At 43.3% G+C, this 17,192-nt stretch overlaps 1 protein-coding gene across 2 annotated transcripts in view; it reads left to right on the top strand.

Annotated features, from left to right (window-relative positions):
- TMEM9B (TMEM9 domain family member B) overlaps positions 1-17,192 on the top strand; it is a 1,126,816-nt gene that overhangs the window by 131,374 nt on the left and 978,250 nt on the right. For both annotated transcript variants that reach the window (XM_044059364.1, XM_044059367.1), the window contains exon 2: positions 1,680-1,771. In XM_044059364.1, the coding sequence (XP_043915299.1) occupies positions 1,680-1,771 (92 nt within the window). The remainder of the gene's footprint in view (positions 1-1,679; positions 1,772-17,192) is intronic.

Genomic DNA, 17,192 nt, shown 5'->3' with positions numbered 1-17,192 from the left:
CAGGAAGGTTAAAGATTTGTGTCCATATGCTGCATTGATCTTTGCTAAGTGTATCTAGAAACATGATGGTGTCATTCTATTATGCTGAAAACTGAATTACTTTGAAAGTTTCTGTGACAATCTGCATTCTTACATATATCTATGTATAATGTGTGTGTGTGTGTGTGTGTGTGTGTGTGTGTGTGTGTGTGTATAATATATATATATATATATATATATATATATATATATATATGTACACACACACACACACACATATTTATATTTAGTAACTTGTATTAAGGCTTATGTGAATATGATGCTGTTTTATTTGTGCCTTTTGGGCAGTTATAAGGTCAGTACTGTTTGAATTATAGTTTGTGGAATCCAAATCTGATCTTTTTCTAAACTATTTTAAAAATTCAAGTTTTACATGCTAGGGTGAGCCAAAATGGAGCAAGGCTTCTGTAGAATCCTAGTATGTCCACTGCTGCATCCTTCAGTGTAGGAGACTTTGTCCATTCCTTCTTGGTAATTGAATGTGATTTTCACGTTTTTACCACATTGAATAGTCTGTTTTTGGATGTTGTGGTGTGTGACCTTTACCCCTAGTAAGCACAGGCTGCAATACCAATATTCAAAATTAGAATGTCTGACTTGCTGAACTATAAATACATTTCAAACCACTTGGTTGAATTTGTGTCATTTGAACCATTCACGTTCAACAACTAACACTGATGTACCCTTGAAAGGTATTGATTTTGGTGTTTCTCATTAATTTTTTTCTGGTTTCTATATACTTTTGTTACGATTTTCCTGTGAGGCATTGAGTGACATCTGCTGTAAGATTAGCTGTGGCACACTGTCTTAGGGTGGAACAGCTAATGAGGTGCATAGCCCTTGCCTTGATCTCCATTAAAGGCATTGACAGGTTGCTTAATACATTGGAGTTTAGCTCATGAACATAATTTCATAAAAGTACTTTGCACTGTGAGAGATTTTCTGTTATGTTGTTCCTTAATTTATTATGATGATGGGTGCACGGTTTCCTAAATCCATAACTTATTTCAGTCTTTTTCATTGAGCTGCAAGTACATGTTTGCCTTAAGTACTTTTATGCCTTATTACTATACCTCTCAACTGTACATATTTTTACCTCATTTTGAACCATTTTCTCATGAAATTGTGTTTTTCTTGCAAATCGTTGTCAAATCATTGAGGGTTGAAGTCACAAAATAATGACATACTTTTCAGTTTCAGACTTCATACCCTTCAGAAAATTTATGCTAATGCAAAACCTGTTATTCTATCAATTTTCTAAGTTTGTAAGAGCAATATTTATAAAATGTCCCTGTATTTGGGCCGTTGTCCCCCAGTTATTGATGGCTTTGTCCAGATTTCTTGCTCTAAGATTTTGAGAGGTATGCTAATTACATATTTATGAGAAGCATCATTGTATGCCTTATTGCATGGTTATGACGAGCATCGTTATAGTTTGTCCACAAACTTTATGTAAGTTGCAGCTGGACATTTGAAGTATTCACTCATTCTTAACCCAAAGCTGTTTTTAAATATTGTGATATTTTATGTTTACTCTGAGTATTTTTCAGTTATTACAGTAGGAAGATCATTTTTCCATTATGTACACTTAGAAGATGTATCAAATTGTCATATGTAAAATGTATTTTCTTGCTTTCCAGGATAGAGTTGATACACGATGTAAATGTATATGTCCACCTTACAAAGATAAGCCAGGCCATATCTACAACACAAATGTGACCCAGAAAGACTGGTGAGTTTCATTTTATTAAAACATTGTGGTACTGCAAAGTCTAATATATTTAGAATATTTTTGTTTCTGTAAGTTAATGTTTGTGCATTTACATAAGCTTTTTCAAATTTTCTGTTGATACTTTACAAAGCTAAACCGTATTTTGCAGACCAACTCTCAGTATTACAATTTGTGCCATTCTGCACAATAGTCACTTTGATGCCATAGCAGGTTTCACTAAATCACAGTTGTGTGAACCAAACTGGAATAAGGCTGTAATAAAAATGCCAAATTAGCACCAAACCTTGCCAGTAAAACTCCCCAGTTTCTGTTACTTTTTTTTTTTCAGTGACTGACTAGGGCCACCCAAATTACTGTCATAGTCTTACCTGAAAATATCCCACTACTACTCTGCATCCCGGATTAATGCCAGTTATTTAACTGGTACATAAACATTAAGCAGTTATGCTCAAAACCAAAATCCTGCCAGTCATAATATGGACTCTTAATGTTTAAAAAAAAAAAATGATCCCAACTACTGTTAGAAAAATGTCATCCCACCTGAACTGTAAAACTTCAGTAAGGATGAACCTAATACAGTGGACTATTAGTTTTACTTACCCAGAAGTCAAATCTTGACAGTACTGTATACACTTGAGTTTCTGATGGTTTCCTTCCTTTTCACAAACCATCTTGTGCATGGACATAGTTATGTTCAAATAAATTCCAAAAAGTATAATCTACAGAACCAACCATGACAGCAGCATGTAATGAAAAAGCAGCTTTAATTAAAAGTAAAATAAAAAGGTGAGCACTTTCATGCCAAACAGCTGTCTTAAATATCCAGTACTTCAAATAATCTCAATCACATGATCAATTATTTAAATAAGTCACGAGTCCTGAGAACAGGCTTTAAAGGTACATAGCCATTTAAACCTGGATGTGCATCTGCTTGAAACCAGATTATCCATTTAGTCTTACAATGCTGTGTAAAGTTTTTAATGTCTCCCAAATGTTGCCTGGGGGCAGTGCTCTCAAGCACTCTGAACTTAAATTTGTGTACCTCTCCCTCTTCCTGTACATGTCTTGCTAGCGCATTCCTTAAATCTTTATTCCTAATGGCTAGTAGATGTTCTCTAACTCTGTCCTTTAACAATCTGTTTGTCTTATCTATATAAAAACATGTACATGCTTGGCAGCAAGCTAAATAAACAACATTGGCAGTAGAGCAATTGGCATTGATCCTAAAGTCAGACACCTGATTAGTCACAGGATGCATGAATGTATTGCTGCTATCTATACACTTACAAAATTACATCCACCACATGGCATTGTCCCCCTCTGTATCTGCCCTCCTACCTTCTGTTTCTTGCCATAGCATAACAGTCTCTTCAGAGATTTATTCTTAAAGACAAAATGTGGCTGTTGACCTGTAATACTTCCTGTCTTAGTATCTGATAAAAAAAACTGGCCAGTTCTTTTTCACTATGTTGCAAAAAATATCAACATTGCTTGTGTAATGTATCAAAAAATTGACCGTATTCCTATCTCTATTGTTGACAGTCTGGCTGTAGTTAACAATAGTACCTCTATCTGAGTAATAAGATCGAGCTGAGGTCTTCCTTAAAGTTCTCACCACCCTGGCCATATTCTCTACTTCACCTTCCCTAGATCCTCTGTCTCTAAACTCCTCCAAATTACCCCCTGCATTTGCAAATTTGGTTTTAAGCGCTTGGGAATTAGACAACCTATCTGAATTGCGGGGGTATCATAATGTGATTTTTATATAAACGATATATTGATGATATCTTTTTTGCTTGGCAGGATGACACTGATGGCCATAACACTTTCATTGCTAACATGAAAACAAGCATAGGATGTACTGTAGTCCTATCTCACCTTCATTCTTACATATGGGTTTGGAGCCGATCCTCTGCTCTGACTCGTCAGATTACAAAGCTCGAAATCTCTCAGTTGGCTCATGGCAAAGTAGGTATCCCATAGTGCACTAGTAAGAATCCCCAGATCTCAATTGCCGCGTCTACAAGTTCAGAAATGCTCTCTTTCTTGGCCGTGGCTAAGTTGGATTTTCTTCATTATTCTATTTCTATAGCAATCGTTTTTTGATATTATTAGTAGCTTTAGTATAATTAGCTTAACTGTTATAAAGTAGTAAATTAGTTGGCGTGCTTTTGAATATTTGCAAATTTATTGTTGAAAACTTGTTGGCCGACATTTCCGCAGGCCCTTTTCTCTTTCTGAGTGATATCCCTTCTTCGGTGTGCTAGTTTTTCTTTTTGTTATATTTAGATCTCTTAGGCATAGGATCATGTTTTGGTTAGGACCTATTCTAGCCTTGTGTTTTTGACTAGAATAAGTAGTTTAAAATTGATAGAGGTGTGCAGTGTTTCTCTATTAACTCTTATTAGCTAACTGTTTAGTTAGAGTGTTTATTGAATTGATTGTTGCAAATTGTTGACGTCGCTTACTCTGTTTAGGGCTTGGCCCGTTTAAGTTAGAGGACCTAGTTCTCTTTTAACTTTTTCCTCTAGTATGTTGTTTCCTCAGCAGAGCTAGGCCCGTTTTACCGGTTTAAGTTAGAGGACCTAGTCCTCTGTCTTTGCTTGTCCTTGTGTGTTGTTCTGGAGCAGGGCTAGGCCCGTTTAAGTTAGAGGACCTTGTCCTCTCTTCCTACTTTTGCCTCTTGTGCTTGTTCGTGACAATATGTCTAAGGAATCAAAGGTTCATAAACCTTCGGGTTTTAAAAAGTGTCTCAAATGTTCTCAAAATATTTTCCTGACTGATGGACATAGTATTTGTGTTTACTGCCTGGGAGCCATACATCTTCAGGAGACCTGTTCCTTTTGCCACTCCTTTAGTCCTCGAGTTCTCCAGGAAAGAAATAACAAATTGATCCTGAAAGGTCTCCTTAAGCCTTCCTTTGAGGAGGATTTAGCCAGCTTATCATTATCGCATTCCAGGTCTCCCTCTTCTAAAAAAGAGAAGGTCAAGTCGGCCAAGAGACAGTCTCCCACACCACCTATTTTATCTGGACCTCCACAAAAAGTTACAAAATTGAACAAACTTTCTACCTCTTCGGCTCCACTGTCCTCGAGCCGTTTGAGGTTATTGACATCGGCACTCCAGTATCTGTCTCAGGTTTTTCGGAGACAACTACTGAGCACTTACCTTGGAACCGGTCTAGAGAATTATTATCGGTTTCCACAACTCTCAGATATCCGATTTTGCAGAGATCTAGATCACCTACCTTGTCTTCCAGATCCTCCAAGAGTCTTTTTGAAGAGGATGTAGAGATGAGTAGTGCTTAGACTCTTGAAGTCGTCGGTGCTAGCTAATTTGTTGCCAGCTCTGACCCAATCTGTTCCAGAGCTGTCTAAGGCCATACTTCCTGCTTCTTTTCCTCCTCCGAGCCATGCCGGTCCTTTGAGCAAGAACTATCGGCACCACTTGTTGTGGAACCGTCGGTTTCAGCACCTCAGTTGTCTGTCTCAGAGCAGAGTTCCACTCTGACAACTTCGGCGCCGTCCTTGGTGTCTCAGAGCCGAAGCTCACAAGTCGGCCCCGACAGGGATGCTTGGACCTGAACTTCTTCAGTTCCGAGCCTACCTCTTGGTGTGTTGGCTCAGTTGAGCTCAGATCCTACATCTATCTCGGAGCCGGTCGCTTTGGAGCCGAGGGCTACTTCCGCTTCCTGGGAACCGGGGGTGTCCTCAGAACTGTAGAGATCTGCCTTCGAGATGATGAGGAGCATGCTGTCTAGGTCTTAAGCTCCACATAAGGGTACCGATGCTCTTCCCCCTCAAGCTCTGACCTCTGTCTCAGCACCATCTCTCTCTCTTGACAGCAGAGACCCGCAGCCTCAGGAGCCCCCATTGGGTGGCCCCCAGTCTTCCAAGACCTCCCCAGAATACCCTTCTGAGGAGCCTCCTCGGAAGAGAACTTGCAAGAGGAAGCATGTAGACTCCCCTGATGAGTTGATCTCATCTGACACTGACCTTGAGGAGTCAGAAGGGTCCCCTAGGTCGTCCTTCGTAGATATCCTAGAAATCCTGAAACAGAGAGGCGGCTGGCCCACTGTCACCCCTTCTGTTGAGGAGTCAGTGTACCTGAAGGCTTTCTGGTCTCAACCTTCAGCCTCTTGGGTGTTTCCACCTTTCGATGAGCTCTTAGATTTAGTTAGCCGAAAGGTGTGGGAAACTCCCGATGCCATGGAACCAGTCCCAGGAGGCCCAATAAAGTTCTTTCACCCCCAAAGAGAGTTTTTCACTAAAGGTGTGCCTGTAGATGCCATGGTGGTGGCAGCAGCCACAGAGGAAACTAGTAGAAACTTCATCTGTCCACCCACTGAACAATAAGTCTCGAACGATGGACAAATACGGGAAGCGTATCTTCTCTTCAGTGGCTTTTACACTCAGATCGCTGAATTACCTTACCCATTTCACTAGGCTTCAAAGAGATCTCCTAAAGGAGCTAGGAGATGCTCTCCAAGGTACTTGAGCTGAAGAAGTTCCTGAGAAGGTTACTGCTTAGTTGTCTATTTTAAACTCCATTGTTAACTCCTCTATGGGGCTGATATCTTATCCAGCAGATGGAGCGAGCAGGGCAGCGAGTTCAGGGATTTCCCTTAGGAGACACTCCTGGATGCGCTTATGTAACTTTGCGGAGCCCTTCAAATCTACATTTGCCAATGCCCCCTTTGACGGTTCCTCTCTGTTTGGACCAAAGGTAAAAGATACACTCGCCAGGTGAAAGCAGGAAGGGAAAACTCTCTCTGCCATGGGAGTACGTTCATACCCTAAGGGTCAGAGAGGCGGGAAAATGTGGTTCAAGAAATCTCAGAGATTTTTCCTGGATGCACAAGGTGATTCCTTCTCCAGAGGAGGAGGAAGTAATGGTAGCCATCGCCCTAGAGGCAGGGGGGGTCTGCAATACCAGGGTGCCCACGATTCCTTTTGCAGACGTTCCTATCAGAGCTCCTGAAGTGGGGCCCGACTGTGCTTCTCTGGAGTCAGTCGGGGGTCGCTTATCTTTGTATCCAGAAGCTTGGCACGACATCACCCAAGACAAGTGGGTACAAAGAATAATTTCCAGAGGATACGCCATACCCTTCTCTTTTCCACCTCATCCCACCAGGAAAATCCCAGATGTTCCAGCCAATCACAGGGCTCAAGCAACTATGGAAGTCCAAAAGTTGCCTGAAAAGAGAGTCATCCAAACCATCCCAGCAGACCAGATAGGATTCGGAACTTACTCCAGATTCTTTTTAGTGCCAAAACGAACAGAGGACTGGTGGCCCATTTTGGATCTCAAGTTAAACAAATCAGTGAAGAAGTCCAAGTTTCGAATGGTAACAATGCAGTCTATACCCCTCTGTTAGAGAAAGACAATTGGATGTGCTCCATAGACCTCCAAGATGCGTATTAGCCAGTCATTACCATTTTCGTGCTCTGCCCTTTGGTCTCACCACAGCCCCCAGGGTGTTCACGAAATGCATGGCGGTAGTAACGGCTCACTTGAGACGTCTTGGATTCCAAGTGTTTCCATACCTGGACGACTGGCTCCTGACTGCCACCACCAGGCACCTACTCCTACAAGCTAGGGATTCAACCATCCGAGTCTGCACTCAGCTAGGGATTACTATAAATTGGGAAAAGTCTGCCTTGTCGCCCTCTCAATATGTGGCTTTTATAGGCGCAGAAACAGACAGTCACAATGATGGCTCACCTTCCTGCAGACAAAATACAAAATCTAAGACAATAGATATACAGCCTGCTTTCCCAACACAAAGTCAAAGTGAAGACCGTGCCCAAACTTCTAGGAACCATGGCCTTTACTATAACTCTAGTTCCTCTAGTCAGTCTACATATGAGAATTCTACAATGGCTACTCTTTTCCCAGTGGTCTCTTCAACAACTGCCTCTGTCTCATCCTATTTTGATAACAGAAAATTGCAAAAAGGACCTACGTTGGTGGATCTAGTCCAATCAACTAACGATAGGGACACCATTCATTCCTTGCCAAACCGTTGCTACTGTGACCATGGATGCCTCCCAGATAGGGTGGGGAGGGCATTATTTAGGAAGGACAGTCCAAGGCACATGCCAAGAACATGAGGCTCACTTACATATCAGTGTCCTAGAGATGAGAGCAGTGCTGGTAGCATTGCAAGCACTTCACGACTTTCTTGTCCCTAATCAGACAATATGTCAGTGGTATGGTATATAAGCAAACAAGGGGGCACCAGATCCTACCCCATATGTCGAGAGGCTCTTCGTGTTTGGCAGTGGGTGATGTCTTCCCAACGCTTTCTAGTTGCAACACATATCCCGGGTACAACCAATGTGATAGCCGACAAGCTCAGCAGGACAGTCTTGATGCCTCACGAGTGGTTCCTGAATCAGAAAGTGTCAGAACAGATTTTCTGCAAATGGGAACAGCCATGCTGGGATCTGTTTGCCAGCCCAATGAACGCCAAATGCAGCAGCTACTTCTCCCTTATCCCCCCCCCCCCCCGGGGAGACAGTCGGGACTTCTTTATGCCTTTCCTCCCTTTCTGCTAATATCGAAAGTGATCCAGAAAGCAAAGACCTTGGGAAGCAGAATGATTCTTATCACTCCTTACTGGCTTCGTCAGATTTGATTCCCCTTTCTCGGGCCTCACCTTCTGGATGATCCATGGACTCTGGACTCAGTACCAGACCTTCCGACACATATGTCAGGCGCACCTTCCATCCCTGTCTCCAGACCCTCAACTTGACAGCGTGGCTGCTCCACTTTCATCCCTAGTCAGGCTTCATGATTTTTCCCCTGCAGTTACACATATCCTGACATCTTCTCACAAGTCTTCTACAAGAAAATAGTTTGCTAGCAAATGGAAAAGATTTTTTCTCTGTGCATGAGGAAAAAAACATAGATCCTTACACAGCCTCCATTCCCTTAGTGTTAGAATTCCTAACTGAACTTTTTCATCATCAGGGATCAGCTGCTGCTACAATCAAAGTTCATTTAGCAGTGATCTCCAATTTTCATTTGGGACAACACAAACCTAATCTTATGGCTCACAGATTGTGTAAATCATTTTAAAAGGCACTACCTTGCTAAGACCTCCCTTTCAAGAACTTGTATCTCCCTGGGATCTAAATTTGGTTCTTTCTAAATTTACTTCCCCGCCTTTTGAACCTGCACATACTTGTGAATTAAAGTTCCTTTCATGGAAGACCATTTTTCTAGTAGCCATTAAATCCACCAGAATTGTCAGAGTTACAAGCACTTTGTCAAACCTCCTTACTTGATTTTTCATAGAGACAGAGCTTTCCTTTGTACAAATCCATCTTTCATCCCCAAGGTTTGTTCTCAATCTAATATGAATCAAGCTATTGAACTACCACTCTTTTTTTCCTAATCATTCAAACAAAAGCAGAATATAATATGTTAAGTTGTCTATCTCGCCTTCATTCTTGCTGGTTGGTTCGGAGCCGATCCTCTGCTCCGACTCGGCCATCTTCAAAAGCTCGAGAGCTGCATACTGGCTCGAGGCCACCCCATATCCCATGATGCCTGGCGCTAGATACCCAGATCTTGTTTGCCGCTTCTGCTGCGAGGTTGTCTTCTGGCTCAGGTCATATATTTTCATTATTTACTCGTTTTTTGATAAAAATTTATAGGCTTGTTAGTGTAGGTTGTTTATACTAGTTAACCTTTCTATCTATCTATATATATATTTGTAGTATCTATAATTCTTTCTTAAACCTTCCCCTATCCCTTCAGAAAACTTGTTTTAGTTAGAGAGTTTCCCCCTCCCCCTTCACTTTCTTAGGTAGCCGTTTAAATTAGAGGCTAACCCTTTTCACTTTCTGTAATTTAAAAAAAAAAAAAAACTTCTAGCTTGCTCTTAGTTTTGTTTAGCTTATATATATATATATATATATATATATATATATATATATATATATATATATATATATATACACAATATTGTCAGTTTTCTTGGCTGTGTTTTGGGTGTCTTAACTTAGTGTGTGTGGTAGTACTTACATCCTAATTTTTTGTGTGTGTTGTCCTTGGTTTTCTAATTCCTTTTGAGGGATGTCCAAGGATACCAAGGTGTCCGGATTCAAGAAGTGTGACTCATGCTGTCAGAAGATGTTTCTGACAGATGGTCACACTTCTTGTGTCTATTGTCTCGGCGCCGTGCACCTGCAGGACTCTTGTTCGGTTTGCCATGCCTTGAGCCCAAGAGTCCTGCAGGAGCGTAAAAATAAGTTAATCCTACGTGGATTACTTAAACAGGATTCACCGGCAAAGACTCAGCCCGTGAAGGCCTCTAAGCCACCTAAATCTTCGGCTCCCAGTTCGGAGCCGTTGATGGGTGAAGCTGTTCCTTCAGCCTCGGTTCCGACCGGAACCGATTTACCTGTCTCCCAGTCAGTTCCGACTCTCCCTTCGGAGCCGATAGGGAGTCGAAAGAGATCTAGGTCTCCCTCCCTGGAGTCGATACGCACGGCTCCAAGGTCTCCTCTGCTCCAGTCGGAGCACAGTCATCGGTCCCACTCTTCTCGGTCCTCAAGACTATCCGATCATGATGTGGAGAGAGTGGACAGTAGGCTGTTAAAATCACAGGCCCTAGCAAAATTGTTGTCCAGCCCCCCTCATCAGGTGTCTGCTCCGTCCATATCTGCAGTTATTCCTCCGACTCCTTCCTTGAGCTCGCAGCCGGAGTTCGTTGGGGTTCGGGTCGTGGAACCGTCGGCACCGATACCTTCTGCTTCGGTTCAGTCGTCTGCTCCGATCACTTCCTTGGTACCGTCCTTGGAAGGGTCTGGGCACCGAGACTCCCTTTTCTGCTCCAAGGGGGCGAGTGACATCGGACCCTTGTCCGACCCCGCTCTCCCTCTCGGAGCTTCGGCGCAGGTGAGCTTGGCTCCTACATCGGCTTCGGAGCCGTCCCCCTTGGTGCGGAGAGGGATTCCGGTCTCTTCGGAACCAGAGCCTTCTCGGCATCTGAGCAGGGACGCCTTCAAGGTCATGAGGAATGTGCTGGCCCCTGAGTCAGCCCCATGATCATCCCCACCGGCTCCTCCCACTATGGTGCCTGCATCTGCCTCTGTCCCTCCTCCAGACCACAAGCGTGGGGAACCAACGTTCCAAGGCACCCCCTTGCGTGTATCTTTCTCTTCCGAGGCCTCCCCTGATCATTCAGAGGAGCCATCTCATAAGAGGAAATGCAAAGCGGTCATGGTGGCTTGGAAGGCATGGTCAGCTCCAGACATAGTGGAACCTACCCCCAGAAGACCCGCTAAATTCATAACGGCACCACAGGATAAACCGTTTTTGACCAAAGGTGTCCCTGTTGATGCCATGGTGGTAGCGGCGGCCACAAAGAAGGAGTTGGCTGAAACTTCATCTGTCCATCCCCCTAACAAGGAGTCCAGGACGATGGACAGATATGGGAAGCGGGTGTTCTCTTCAGCGACCTTTTCTATGAGGTCTCTGAATTATTTGTGCCACTTTACCCACCTTCAAAGGGATCTCCTTAAAGAGCTTGGAGATGCCCTCCAAGATCCATCAGCTGAGGGGGCCCGGGCTAAGGCAGCCTCCCAGCTGGTGACTCTTAGTTCAGTGGTAAACTCCTCCATGAGGCTCATTTCTTATGCAGCCAATGGTGCGAGTAGAGCTGCAGGCACAGGTGTTGCTCTAAGGAGACATGCTTGGATGCGGCTATGTAACTTTGCGGAACCTTTCAGAGCATGTTTCACCAACACCCCTTTTGATGGTTCCTCTCTTTTTGGATCACAGGTGAAGGACACCCTTACCAGGTGTGAACAGGAAGGCAAGACTCTCTCTGCCGTGGGAGTCCGTTTTTCCATTCCTTCCAGACAATATCCCAAAGGTCAGAAAAGTGGAAAGATGTGGTTCCAGAAATCTCCGGGAACCTTGCCGGACACACGTGGTGAGTTCCCATCTAGGGGCAGAGGAGGGAACAATAATAGATGCCGCCCTTGTGGCAGAGGGGGTCCGCAAAACCAGGGCATCAGAGAATCCTTCTCTGAGAAGCCCTCCCACCATGCCTGAGGGGTTTCCCGACTGCCCACCTCCGGTGGCAGTCGGGGGAAGATTATCGCTGTACCAAAGAGCCTGGCAAGATACAACACAAGACAAATGGGTACAGTCAGTTATATCCAGAGGCTACAGAATACCCTTTGTTCGCACTCCCGTAATGTCAAACAAGTCCCTTCCAGATGTTCCACCCAATCTAAGGGATCAAGCAGTACAAGAAATTTCAGAACTGCTAGGAAAAAGGGCCATCCAGCAGACCAGCAAGGATCTGGAATTTACTCAAGGTTCTTTTTGGTACCAAAAAAGACAGGGGACTGGAGTCCCATTCTGGATCTCAGCAGACTGAACAGGTCTGTACAAAGAACCAAGTTTCGAATGGTCACGCTACAGTCCATTATGCCCTTTCTGGGTCAGGATAATTGGATGTGCTCTATAGATCTTCAGGATGCATACTACCACGTCAAAATGGACAGATGCTACAGAAGATTCCTTCGCTTCCAGCTGGGAGCCAGCCATTACCAGTTCAGAACTCTGCCCTTTGGTCTCACCACAGCCCCCAGGGTGTTCACCAAATGTATGGCAGTAGTTACCGCTCACCTGAGATGGCAAGGATTCCAGGTGTTTCCATATCTAGACGACTGGCTCCTTACTGCTACCACCAGGCATCACCTTCTGTGAGCCAGAGACTTCACTATCGAGACTTGCTCCAGACTAGGTATCTCAATAAATTTCAAAAAGTCTGCATTGTCGCCCTGTCAGTCTATCACCTTTATAGGTGCAAATTTAAATACAAAAGACATGTCAGCGAGCCTTCCACCAGACAGGGTATTAGTGATTCGTCAACATGTACAGGTCTTATTAACATGCAAGAGAATTCAAGCCAGGTTCGTCCTCCAAACTCTAGGTCTCATGGCAGCAACTATCATACTTGTTCCTCTAGCTCGTTTCCACATGAGGATCCTCCAGTGGCTGCTTTTCACTCAATGGTCCTTCCAGCAGCTTCCCATGTCTCACATGATTATGATCACAGAAGCATGCAAGAAGCACCTTGCATGGTGGATGGTCTCCACATCAGTACCCCTAGGCAGACCATTTGTACTCCCCCCCCCAGTTGCTATGGTTACCACGGACGCTTCCCTGATCGGGTGGGGGGCATTATCAGGGCAGGACAGTCCAAGGCACCTGGCAGCCTCGTGAGTACCACCTGCATATTAACGTCTTGGAGATGAGGGCTGTGCTTCTAACGTTGCAAGCTCTTCAGGACTCTCTTCCTACCGGGACCATTGCAATTCATACGGACAATATGTCAGTAGTGTGGTACATCAACAAGCAGGGTGGAACCAAGTCCTACCCCCTATGTCGAGAAGCACTCAGACTCTGGCAGTGGGCGATCTCTTCCCAATGGTTTCTGATCGCAATGCACATCCCTGGGAAGTCCAACGTCATAGCGGACAGGCTGAGCAGAGCAATTCTCATGCCTCATGAGTGGCCTCTGAATCAAGTAGTTGTAGATCAAATATTCCGCAAATGGGGCCAGCCTTGCTGCGACCTTTTTGCCATCCCCTTCAACAGCAAATGCAACAAATTCTTCTCTCTCCTTCCACTACCTGGACATTCCCCCAGACACGCTCTAGTCCACAGTTGGCCTCAGGGACTTCTTTATGCATTCCCTCTGTTTCCCCTTATTCCAAAACTGATACAGAAAGCTACCATTTTGGGCTGCAAAATGATCCTCATTGCTCCTTACTGGCCTCGACAAATATGGTTCCCATTCCTGCATCATCATCTTCTCGAGCAGCCTTGGACTCTGGACCCAGTTCCAGACCTTCTGATCCATCAATCGGGCGGGCTGCACCAATTTCTGCAATCTCTCCAGCTCACTGCTTGGTTGCTCCACTTCCAACCTTAGCCAGGCTTCCAGATATCTCCCCGTCTGTGTGGGAAATTATTTTATCATTGCACAAGTCTACCACTAGAAAAACTTGCTCTAGTAAGTGGAAACGTTTTTCTTCCTGGGCAGAGACTAAGAATATAGACCCCTTTTCAGCCCCTATACACCACATTTTGGATTTTCTTGCGGAACTCTTTCATTCTGGGTCCGCTTCCGCTACAATTAGAGTTCAGTTAGCTGCAATTTCAAATTTTCACATTGGCCTGTCTGGAAATAATATGTTGCATAAGCTATATAGAGCCTCTCTCAGAGACCACTTTGTTCAGGACTCCAGTGAGAGATCATCCACCTCAGTGGGATCTAAATTTGATTTTAGCTTCTCTAATATTGCCTTCCTTCAAACCTGCAGCTTCTTGTTCCCTGAAGTTTTTATCTTGGAAAACTCTGTTTCTGGTAGCCATTACTTCAGCCAGAAGAGTTTTGGAACTGCAGGCTCTTTGTACCCGTCCTCCGTACCTAGTGTTCCACAATGATAGGGTCGCTCTCAGGACTAATCCTTTCCACAATGATAGGGTCACTTTCAGGACTATTCCTTCCTTCCTTCCTTCCTTCCTTCCTAAGGTCTCTTCAGAAAATAATTTGAATCAGTCCATAGACCTTCCTGTGTTTTTTCCCAACCATTCCAACAGGGCGGAATATAAGTTGCATCAGTTGGATGTTCACAGGCAACTACGTTTCTATTTACATAGAACTAAGGGCATCAGGAAATCGGACCAACTTTTCCTTTCTTATGCTGAGGGTAAACGAGGTCTTCCAGTCTCAAAAGTAACCTTGTCCAGGTGGTTGACTTCTATCATCACATTTATCAATCAACTGAGGAATAAAGAATTACCTGTTAAACCAGAAGGTCACTCCTTGAGGGCTTTAGCCACTTCGGTGGCCTTTCAGGCTAGGTTGCCCATGGAATCCATTTGTGCTGCGGCTACGTGGGCCAACCCACATACTTTCATTTCACATTATAAGTTGGATGTGGTTTCCAGAAACAGAGCAGATTTTGGTTCCACTGTTCTGAAAAGTTTTTTCCGATGAGCCACCCAGGATTTTAGGTGCTAGAGGCGCTGTCCCAACCAGCAAGAATGAAGGCGAGATAGACAACTTAACATAAAGAAGTTATGTACCTATCATAATGTTCCATGTTAGTTGTCTTCTTCTCGCCTTCTTTCTTGTGTCCCACTCTCCATCCCCCTATCCTTGTAGACCGAGAAGAGTTACTAATGTTTTTTTTTACTGGCTAAATCTTCTCTGGCTATTCCTTTCTGTCTAGTAGCCTCTCTGGAGGTTTTATATATTCCAGGATAGGATCCTTTCCTATTATGTCTGCAGTTATACTTACCAAACGAGATCTGGGTATCTAGCACCAGGCATCATGGGGTATGGGGTGGCCTCGAGCCAGTAAGCAGCTCTCGAGCTTTTGAAGATGGCTGAGTCATAGCCAAGGATTGGCTCCGAACCAACCGGCAAGAAAGAAGGCGAGAAGAAGACAACTAACATGGAATGTTATGGTAGGTACATAACTTATTTTTTCAGCAACTTGATGTTCACAGTCAGTTAAGGTTCTATCTACATAGAACCAAGAGTTTAGGTGATCAGACCAAATTGTTTGTATCTTTTTCGGAGACTAGAAAAGGTATGCCAGTCTTCAAGATAACATTATCAAACTGGATTTCAAGTTGTATATCCTTTATTTACTCCTCTAATGACAAAGAACTCCCATTTAAAATTAAAGCTCATTCTACCAGATCCGTATAAACATCTGCTGCCATTCAAGCCAGGATTCCAATGGACAGTATATGTGCAGCAGCAACTTGGGCTAACCCTCATACTTTCATTACTCATTACAGATTGGATCTGGCCTCCAGGGGCAGAGTCTCCTTTGGTTCCACGGTTTTTAGGAGTATATTCCCGTGAGCCACCTGAGAAAGGTGCTAGGAACGCCGTCCCATATGTAAGAATTAAGGCGAGATAGGACTACAGAACATAATGAAGTTATGTACTCACCATCACGTTCCATGTTTGTAGTCCATCTCACCCTTCATTCTACGAACCTACCCTCCTACCCCTGTCCATGTATCCTTGGAGGATCTGGAAACAAGATAGTATCTATCTTTCTTAGGGTGGAGACGTTTCATCTTTGTTGTTCCTTGTGGGAATACCTTCTATCACTTTTTTAGACAGCAGCAAACAAGATCTGGGGATTCTTACTAGTGCACTGTGGGATACCTACCTTGCCACGAGCCAACTGAGAGACTTAGAGCTTTGTAATCTGACAAGTCGGAGCCGAGGATCTGCTCCGAACCCATATATAAGAATGAAGGGCGAGATGGATTACAAACATGGAACGTTATGGTGAGTACATAACTTTTTTTCTTATCTTTGTAAATTCCGACTGTGGTAGTTCCATACACTTCCTAGATTCCAAAGTTGTTCTTACACCTAACGGAGAATTGCATTCTACTGTTTATAGGAAAAAAACTTTTAAAAACTGCTTCCTTGACTACACAAGTCAGCATCCATTGTTCATGAAAAAGAACGTAGTTAAAAGTCAATTTATACGCATTTCTAGATTAACTAGTGAAGAATTTTTTACACAAGCCCACTTGTTAAAACATGTTCTATTTAAGAAACTACCCAAAAAATCTAGTGGACAACATATGTGAAGAAATTACATCACTCAGGTACACTAAAAATGTTCCCATTTTAAAATATGGGTTTGAATCTCACAACAAGCAAAAGAATAACAGAGACATGATTTAAAGCTTCTCCTTGCCTATTTCAAGAGATATTTCTCTGGAGGAGTCATTACTAATAATTGGGACCTACTTCAATTCACAACACTACTGCTCAGTATTAGGCTCTGCTCCAGCTTTTTCTTTTAAAAGAACTAAATTCATTTGGTTGCACTTAGAAAACCGGGATATACAATTTCTGATTAATACACACAAACACAGGTATGCATTGCTGTACAAAATGTGTTTTGTCCTTACATTTATACTGGATCTAATTATACCTTTACGCACTGCAATTGTACTGTGACATTTCAAAAATATTATGATTGCCATTCTGTTTCTGTTGTATATGCAGCTATTTGTTCATCAGGCATAAGTTTTTATATTGGAAAAACTGCTAGAAAATTATCAGATCACATTTAAGAGCACCTAGGTGTCATTAGGTCTGTTAGTACATATAATATTGTTGCCAAATATAGTACTGCATGTAAACCATTTGTTACATTTTACTTTTTAGTTCTTGAACAAGTTGATGAATTTTATAGCAGCACTGATTTGTACCTAGAAGTTAGAGAACTAAAGTGGCAGCTGCTGCTGAATGCTGAAATAGCACCAGGACTGAATGAAAGTACCAATATTAAATGTGCACTGAAATGAAGTGCTGAAAAAAAAAAGGGAATACTTTGAT

The sequence above is a fragment of the Protopterus annectens genome, chromosome 17.part0 (assembly GCF_019279795.1).
Source record: "Protopterus annectens isolate FY-2018-M chromosome 17.part0, PAN1.0, whole genome shotgun sequence".
NCBI classification, from domain to species: Eukaryota; Metazoa; Chordata; order Ceratodontiformes; family Protopteridae; genus Protopterus; species Protopterus annectens.
The sequence above is the reverse complement of the archived record's forward strand: the minus strand, read 5'-3'. Positions and strand labels throughout refer to the sequence as shown.